The sequence below is a fragment of the Labrus bergylta genome, chromosome 8 (assembly GCF_963930695.1).
Source record: "Labrus bergylta chromosome 8, fLabBer1.1, whole genome shotgun sequence".
Taxonomy (NCBI): Eukaryota; Metazoa; Chordata; class Actinopteri; order Labriformes; family Labridae; genus Labrus; species Labrus bergylta.
Window position 1 is genome coordinate 30,225,151 of NC_089202.1, and position 9,387 is coordinate 30,234,537.

At 42.0% G+C, this 9,387-nt stretch overlaps 1 protein-coding gene across 1 annotated transcript; it reads left to right on the top strand.

Annotated features, from left to right (window-relative positions):
* Positions 1–308: 308 nt before the first annotated feature.
* Positions 309–9,179, top strand: LOC110000876 (atrial natriuretic peptide-converting enzyme). The gene is made up of 11 exons (XM_020656246.2): positions 309–795; positions 1,461–1,838; positions 3,165–3,530; positions 4,347–4,700; positions 4,802–4,819; positions 5,952–6,015; positions 6,109–6,152; positions 7,035–7,185; positions 7,274–7,387; positions 8,054–8,121; positions 9,018–9,179. The coding sequence occupies exons 1-11, from the start codon at positions 412–414 to the stop codon at positions 9,039–9,041; spliced, it is 1,965 nt and encodes a 654-aa protein (XP_020511902.1). The 5' UTR covers positions 309–411; the 3' UTR covers positions 9,042–9,179.
* The last annotated feature ends 208 nt before the right edge of the window (positions 9,180–9,387 follow it).

Below are 9,387 nucleotides of genomic sequence, written 5' to 3' on the forward strand. Positions count from 1 at the left end.
ACATTGTTTTTAAATCACAACATATTTAGACTTTGTTTTCTCATTAGTTGTTAAATATTTTTCCATGCACAACTTGAGTTTATTGAGCCAGCTTTTGTGCAACTAATTCTTGCCCCCCCAAGGTTTACACAGAAAGCACACAGATCACATCCAGATGTGGACTTTCTGGGAAGTCTTCCTCCTACAATGAGGCTGCTGCTCTGGGACCAGTTTGGCTCTCACTTTGCGTCGAGCATCTTATTGATTTGCAGCCTTGGTAATGGTCCTAAATCAGTGCCATGTTCTTAGGAGCTCCATTCGTGGACTCCTACTCCACCTCCTCAGCAAGGGCAACAAAGACACACTGCTTTCAAAACCTCCAGAAGCTTTTTTGAAAGCGCACAGGGCAGGGTTGTGAGATCGGTGAGAGTCATGAAGCGTTTACTTTTGGTGGTTTTGAGTTTGCTGCTGTCTCTTCAGCGTGCTCGTGGAATAAATAGGAACTGCAAACCAGTGACGTCCCCCTTTTGTCAAGGTTTAGGATACTCCACTACGGCCAGTCCGACTGGAGTTGCGGGCTACAGCCTGCAGCAGATCGGTCAGCTGGTGGAGACGGCGTGTTCTCCACACATCGCCATCCTCATGTGTCGCGTCGCAGTGCCTGAATGCGGCTCGGAGGACGTCAACCGGATGAAACCGTGCCGAGCTCTCTGTCAGAAGGTCAAGACCGACTGTGAGTCGACCTTCAAAGCCAGGAGGTTGTCCTGGCCAGTGAGGCTGCGCTGTGAGTCTTTACCTGAGAATGATTGTGCCCAGGTGAGTGAGAATACTAATGAAACCTTTATTTATGAAGAACTTTACATACCATTAAAAAGCCAATAAGTACAAGTTTATGGAATTTTATAAAACACAACACATAGTGATAAAACAATAACCAGTTTAGTCGAGGGCACTCTGGAACCTGTTTTTTGTGTGTTTTCAGGTACTCAAAATGCCAAGATGTGACAAAAGGTATTCTGTTTTCAGCTAAAATAGTAAACGAGAAACATTGTTGTAGCTTGGTTACAGGTCCAGTCATATTGAACTTTCCATAAATGTGAGCGTCTGCTTCAAACCGACACCTGAATCTGATCCGCTGTGGACTGTGCCCACCTGAGGGTCCTTTTAACGTCTTGACAGGAAGTTTAATGTGTGCCAAGGTTAGCTGAAGCAGTGCTGCGCTGTCAATGGTCACAACGCAAGGACCCACAGAAATGGTTTAATTAACACCTGGGCTAAGCAGCCAGGTACACTTTGACCAATCATTTGGTTCTTATAGACGGCTAGTGTCCCATGACGCCATCAACAAATCCCAATTGGCATAACTCTAAAAAAAAATTTAAAAAAAAAAACGGGGGCAGGTGCTTTTAGGGTTGTTGGAAAATACAGAAGAATATTTTTAATTTCTGAGTCAGCACTGAAATGTGTTTTTGTTCAAACAGGGTCAAGTGAGCCAAGCTGCTCCAGAAGCTCCTGCTGCTGCTGCTGCAACATGTGAGACGATAACCGTCCCTCTCTGCAAAGACCTTCCCTACACAGAGACGATCATGCCCAACCTTATTGGCCACAAAAGTCAAGTGGAAGCTGGCCTGGATATGCAACAGTTTTCATCCTTGGTGAGGGTGGGCTGCTCCCCTCAGCTAAAGCCTTTCCTGTGCTCCCTCTTCGCTCCTGAATGTGAGGCTGGAGAAGCTCGACCTCCCTGTAGGACACTCTGTGAGCAGGCACGCTCCGGCTGCGAATCTCTGATGAACAAATTTGAGGTCCAGTGGCCTGAATCTTTCCAGTGTGACAAGTTTACCACTGAATCCTGTGAACGAGTAAGTCACCTGCTTTTGACTCTTTGAAGAATGGATGGATTTATTTTCATCAAACACCAAAGACCTCAAGTCTAACACCTTCCTAAATCTTAAAACGTTTAACAGAGACTATGGAAACTATTTCCTGTTCTTTAGCTGCTGCTAATGCCAGGACAGGTTTCCTTTACATTATCCTTATGTGTCCTTGGTAAAATTTCCTTGAATACAAGAAAGTATTTGGCAAACTAAACTTCCTAACTAAGCAACAAGCAGCAACCTCTGATGTTGTAAAATGAAGCCAAAGCTGAAGTGAAAAAAAAAAATGCAGTTCCTGGAGTGTCCACTTGAGGCTGGCTCCGGTAGACCCGACAGTCCCACACACACCCCATATTAAAATGTCCGTTTTGACAGCAGAATTGAACACGTTAAAAGCCTGGTACAACAAAATGATTTTGGTCTGATTAGTTAATGTTTCTAGCGGCATACACTGTTCAGGATTTTTTAGCCTTTAGAGGTGACCTACACTGCTTTCTGTTTCAAAGAAGAACATATAGCCTGCATACAGGGAGACCATATGGCTGCTATAATTGGAATAAAGGAACATTTTTAAATTGAAAACATGGAAATGTGCTCCCAAAATAAACGTCTGTAATTTGTTTCCAATTATACAGTAAACATGAACAGAAAATGAGATGCCAGGGAGGAGAAAAGAAAATCAACAGAGGGATATGCTTATGTTGAGTACCTATTGTTTTAGTTTGAAATAAACATGCTTTGTCTGTTTAAAAACATTTTTTGCTTTAGGACTGCTTTCTGACCAGCAGAAACTCAGACTGCTTTACAGACTCGTACACGTTGTGTGCTGTCTCTTCAGTCCATTTGATGTTCTCGTAACTCAAGTTGCTGCTATACTTTCCATCAACAGAGCACTTTGGTGAATGCAACAGAGGGATTTGTAGTTTTCATTGCCCAGGGACAACAGATGGAAATTAGCTAGCTAGCTAAATCTGGTACAAAACATCGCTTCTCTTCTGAGACTAATGTTTTGTTTTTTGTACACTGTCCCAGACTCAAATAAACGATTAAACTAACTCAACTGTTTTGATTTTACGATTTTAAAGTGTCCCGATTTGCAGGTTTGTAAATATGGTAACAGTTCATAAACACATTGCCCACATTGTAATGGGCTGCAAAAACCAGTTCTGGATCTTTCTGAAACTGACAGCTTGTTTTCTGTCTTTTCAAAACGATCGGCTAAAGTCGGAGTCAGACAATATGTCCTGTAGGTATACTTGTGACAAACATCAGGCATACATTACTTGTTTATCTGTGTTTCTTCTTTTCCAGAGACCAGCCTTCATTTTGCCAACAATACCCTCTGGAGTGTGTCAGAAAATCTCTGTTCCCCTCTGTATCGGCCTACCTTACACCGAGACCGTCCTGCCAAACCTGCTCGGCCACGTACATCAGAGGGACGTAGACCAGGCGATACAAACCTTCGCATCGCTTGTACAGGTGGAGTGCTCCCCCCATCTGAAGCCGTTCTTGTGCTCCGTTTTCACCCCTGAGTGCCAGTCAGGAAGACCTCGGCCTCCCTGCAGGACGCTCTGTGAGCAGGCACGCTTCAGCTGCGAACCTCTGATGAACAGGTTCGGATTAAGGTGGCCCGAAACCCTCAAGTGTGAAAGATTTACAACCGAATCCTGTGAACATGTAAGTATACTCTGATTCTACTCCACACCATAGACCGTGTATAATAAGTGGACGTAGCCACTGTGATGTCATGACTTGAAGATAGTGAGGGTTTAGCTAGCGTGGTTAAAGGAGCAATTAGTCTGTTCTTAATGAAATGATAAAGGTATCTTACTATCTGATCAGACAGTAAGGAAACATGCTATGTTGAAGTGCTGGCTTCTCTGACAACAATGCAGCAGCCAGTATGTCCTCCTTCTAACTTTAGATTCTGCTCCTGAATGCTCTGGATTTGTTTGGACCAGAGAAGGTAGGCGGTTTTAAGGCGACCCCCCCACACGGCTGTTTTGGACGCCCCTCGGTTTGTCAGATATGAGAGCAGTTATCAGGTCAAACCAACAAGAGAAGTGGTTCAGGTAGAAGTGATTGTACCCGACCTAAAAAGCCTCTGCATGTTTCTAATAAGCTCCACGAGCAGAAACGTGCTCAAACTTAGAACACAGAAAGGTTTACAGACCCATGCAGAGCTGGATAAACACTGAAGCTTCAGAGTCCACCACATGGTGACCTGTGTGAGCATCAACTCTAGAGAGGAGGGGGGGAGACAGCTCTCTGCAATGTTTAGAATTTAGACTGCAGTACCCATTTTAAACACTAGGTGTCAGAGTTTCACATTACTCCTTTAACTTATTATAACCACTTTTTTGAGAATTTTTAACTTTTGTTTTAAATAATTGACTTCGCATTAATAGGCAACACACACATTTTACAGGCCATTTAACCAGGTCTAAGAAAATAACACTTTGAGTGACAGTGTGCACCTGTGTCTTGTTTCAGTTCGGAGTCGGCAGCAACGGGAGGATCTGTGAGCCCATCACCATCCCGGTGTGTCAGGGCCTGTCCTACAACCTGACCATCACTCCAAACCTCCTGGGACACGCCAGCCAAAGAGATGCAGTGATGAAGATGTCCTTCTTCAACTCCTTTGTGCAGAAACTGTGCTCAGTGGACATCCGCCTCTTTTTGTGTACAGTGTACGCCCCCAAGTGTGTGGCGGGGGAAGTGCAGAAGCCCTGCAAGTCCTTCTGTGAGAGAGCCAAACGAGGCTGCGAGGATTTGATGCACAGTTTTGGTGTTTCCTGGCCAGAGGAGCTGCAGTGTAACGCCTTCCCAGAGGAGATGTGTATATCTGTAAGAACTTGATGTTTCTAATGACCGGAGAATTATGAGCGCTGAAAATGAAAAGATACAATTTTCTAACTTTATTTCTCTTTCTTCTTTTTTTTTTACAGGAGGACAGCAGGCCCGACGTATGTCACTCTGCCAAGTGTTTTCAAAAATTTGGAGTTCAAAGTTTTGTTGTTATTGAGAAACACATCTAAAGCTATAATATTTACAGATATTGATCTATTCTGTTTGCCTGTCTAAAGGTTGGTTTAAGGTTGGGAACCTGGTGAGGGATCAAGTTTATTTTTACACTAGTGACATCTACTGGTTGATGAAGGGCTCTGCGTGAAGAGTTTTTATCTGTGTATCCACAGCCCTGTTCTAAAAATTATATATGTGAACTTATTTTAAGAAAATTAACTGGTAACATTTGTTTGCACCATTGGCAACAAGCAATTTAGGCCTTTTTGTTGCTCATAATATCTCACAATAAGATGTTTATTGGACTTGTCAGGTAAGGTTGCTAGTTAGTACTTTCACTTGTAAAAAATTTGTTTTGCATAGTTTGCTCTTTCCATAAAAATGTCGAAGCAAAAACTTGTGCACACTGTTTAACTTGCAATGGACTTACTTCCCCTTGAATTTGAAGTTAGACAGTGTACAAGAGTTTGCATGTAATTTTACTAAGTACTTAAATAGTTTAAATTGTGACTTAGCTAATAAAGAAAAAGTTTGTCCTGATGTCAAACAAAGTTTGAAAGTACTGAAAGTTCGAGGCACTCTGATGTCGTATAAAAATCCTTTATTAAACAGGGATATGAGTTTAAATTGTGACTTTGGAAATGTCTTCACAGGTATAGAAAGGGTAATAAAAAAAATGTTTTATTTGCATGTGTGTACCCACAAACTTCACGCCAGTGTCAGAGTCAGTGCCCCAGTTGCCCTCCAGTCAAAAAAGCCTGGACACGCCCCTGCACTGTGTATCAAAAAGTCCCAAACGTTTAGTACTTATTAGAAAATAACGAAGCCGAAGTTTTAAGTTTAAGAGATTGTTGATTTGAGTGGCTGTTGAACATTAGAGAAGTGCAAATCCTGCAGCAGGACTGTGTTCTTCAACATCTGTTTGAATTTAACAGCACAGTTTTTCAGAAAAAAAACGGCTTATATTTTTTGCTAAACGTATTTAAGTTATCATTTTTGCTTTATAATTACATTTATCAGCTTATTGCATGTTGTGTGTGAAGATACAAACTCTCTTGTCCTTGTTTCCAACAGGTGCTGACTGCTGAGGATGTTGTTGCTAAGCTGATTGCTGCTGGATATTCTGTCCGTGGCCAATGTTGGTTCATTTCTCTTTAATTCTAATCTAACTTGTTTGTAATCTATGAGACCGTTTTTACACTAACGCTCACTTTAATTTCCCTCAATTTAGCTCTGACTCTGAGGACGGCTCACCTCCTGGTGACTCTCATGGATGTATCCTTCACTTTGTCACACTTCACTACAGTTTCTGTTGACCTGCTCAACCTCAACCTCTGCTTTTAACCACATGTAGTGATCATAATTAGGTTGTCATACACTTCCAGTCCCCAGAAAACAAAAAATGGTGGAGTGCTCCCTCCAGGTAGGGAGTGAGTTTTTGCCCCAAGTGAAGGAGTTGAAGTATCTTGGGGTCTTGTTCGTGAGTTTGAGAAAGATGGAGCGTGAGATTGACAGGCGGGTTGGTTCAGTGTCGGTAGTAATGGGAGCATTGTACCAAACCGTCATGTTGAAGAGGCAGCTAGTTTCCTCTGAAGGGTTTCTTGGCTCAGCAATAGAGATAAGGTGAGGAGCTCAGGATTTTGGAGGAGCTGGGAGTACAGCCACTGCTCCTTCAAATTCAAAGGAGCCATTTGAGGTGGTTTGGGGATCTGATTAAGATGCCTCCTGGACGCCTCTCTTTGGGGGTTTTCCGGGCACGTCCACCTGAGAAGAGACTCTGGGTAAACCCAGATTGTGCTGGAGGGATTAAACATCCCATTTGTCCAGGGAACACCTTGGAATCCTCCAGGAGGGAAATGTTACTGGGTAGTTTCTGGGAGTCTCAGATACCACAAGCTGAAGAAGATCAATGGATGGATGGATGGACATTACTAGCCCCATCCCATCATCAAGACATTAAATATAATTTTCTCATAAATCAGCTTCTGTATCTTCCTTTGAGGGGATTAAACAAACTGTGAGTTCAGAAGGAGCTACATTTCCTCCCAGACAACCCGGCTTTATGTGTGTCTTGCTTACTTCAGCAGCAACCTTCAATTCCTTTGTTAGACATAGAAGCAGCCATCATGCACTAAGCTCTTTAACCAGAACTTTCAGGCAGATAAAACTGAAGACCTGGATTCGGTGGAGGTTTTCAAAATGGAGCACTATGTGGCTGTGGTCAGGAGGGAGTACGTGGAGAGCTACGAGAGTAGGAATCCTCCGTCTGTCACTCAAACCCAGCTGAAGAAAGCTCTGTCTGCCCGCGGTAACACACTATGTCTTTAATATTACAGGACCAACACATAGATAATAACACGACCTAGTGGCAAACCGTTATCTTCTTCTTTACGTAGAGTTTAACATCGGCGAAGAAACCTTCAGGACTCTGTGGCGCGACCATCGAACTGAAAACGGGATCGAATATGACGACTTTGTGGCGGTCATCATAAAACTTCAGATCCTCACAGGTAATCCAAACAAAAGTTGTATTTTTATATATTCAACACATCGTAATAAAACAAAGTTGCAAAGTAGAGGAGTAATATTTAACTCTGACACCTGGTGTTTAAAATGGGTACTGCAGTCTAAATTCTAAACATCATAGAGAGCTGTGTCTCCCCCCCTCCTCTCTAGAGTCAATGCTCACTCAGGTCACCATGTGGTGGACACTGAAGCTTCAGTGTTTATCCAGCTCTGCATGGGTCTGTAAACCTTTCTGTGTTCTAACCTCTCTCCATTTTTCAAAAGCATCTCAGAATCAGAATCGTTTTTTATTGCCAAGTACATTTACACATTACACAAGGAATTTGACTTGGTGTATTGGTGCAAAAAAACAGTTAAGAAAGGAAATAAAGCAAAAATAGCAACAACTTAAATAATAAAATATGGAAGCAATTACAATATATAATATACAATTTAAAATGTAAAAATATAAGAAACAAAAAATGTACACAATGTGCAATGAAAGATCTTTGCAGTTTGACAGTGAAACAGGACAGTTGGGTGACGTCACTCAGGCTTCATCCATTAATATTTACAGTCTATCGTTTGGATGGAAAAGAGTTATTTTCAGGACATGTGGGTTTTTTTTACTTCTCTTTGTTTGAGTTCTAATTATTTGCCTTCTGTCTCAGAACGCTTCGAGTCACAACTTCTCAATCTGCCGTGTGACTGCAAGGTGGCCAGCTTCTCCTTCAGACAGGTGAGTTTGAATGTTTTCATCAACATAATTAAAGCAATGGTCATTAGTTTAGCAGGAAGATAAATCTGTTTTAGAGGACTGACATTACAGTGATACAACAATGCAACAGAGACAGGTACCAAGACATTCAGTTAAACAATTGGCAAATAATTGAGAGGATATAAAATAGAAAAACTAATCTATATACAGCAGTCTGATAAACAGGAGAGTAGCCTGCAAGATTAAAGAACGCGCAAGGGAATCTATGATTAAAAATACAAACTTTATATTTCAAAAATTGTGAACTGATGATTGTTTTGTACAGAAAATATATTAAAGGTGACATATCCTCCTCCTCTTCAACCAGTTTAAATACAGTAAGTCTCAGAGCTCCTCAAAACATGTGTGTGAAGTTTCTTGTTCTAAATCCACTCTGATCCTGTATTTGATCATATCTATAAACCCCTCTATTTCAGCCCTGCTCAGAACAGGCTGTTTCTGTGTCTGTACCTTTAAATATGTAAATGAGCTGTGTCTGACCACGCCCCCTCTCTGGAAGGGCTCGGGTGCCTCAGGCTTTCTCGCTCCATGTCCTATTGTTTACGGTGAGAAGGCAGACTCAGAGGGCAGAACAAACACCTAGCTGTGGGAATGTCACCCACCTGGGGGAGGGGCTACTGCCCTTTGTGATGTCATGAAGGGAAAATCTCCAAACGGCCTGTTTGAGCACACATTTTCTGAACAGTGGAGCAGGCAAAAGACGGAGAGGACGGACTTTTCTCATCATTGGGGGATTTGTAGACAGACTAGAGCGAAATATTAGTGGTTCAGTGTATTTATTGTGTCACCTTTTCTAAGTTTTACGAGGTTCATTACAACTGACAACGTGCAAAATTCTTATTTTTTGCCCCTTTTAGTTCATCAGATCAGCCATCTTCTGAGGAATGGAAAGGTGCTGCGCTGATGGAGCAGAGGAGGAATGTTTTTCACGACTGAGCAGCAAAAATACATTTTCAGATCACATATATGAACTGTCTCTTTGTCAAATTGATACTTACATAAAAAAATACTCGTCTCTACACATTTTAATGTATTTTACTTACAAATCCAAATGGTTCATTGTGTTACATACATGTTGTCTATACAGGAGGTATTAAAGAAATGTGCCACATTTCATACATAGATAAATCATAAAGTCTCTCCTGTGTAAATGTGTCTCTGAGTCATGACTGTCTACAATGAGGGAGAAGCTCGAGTCCCGCTGGCTGTGTTGTTGTCAGAGCTGTG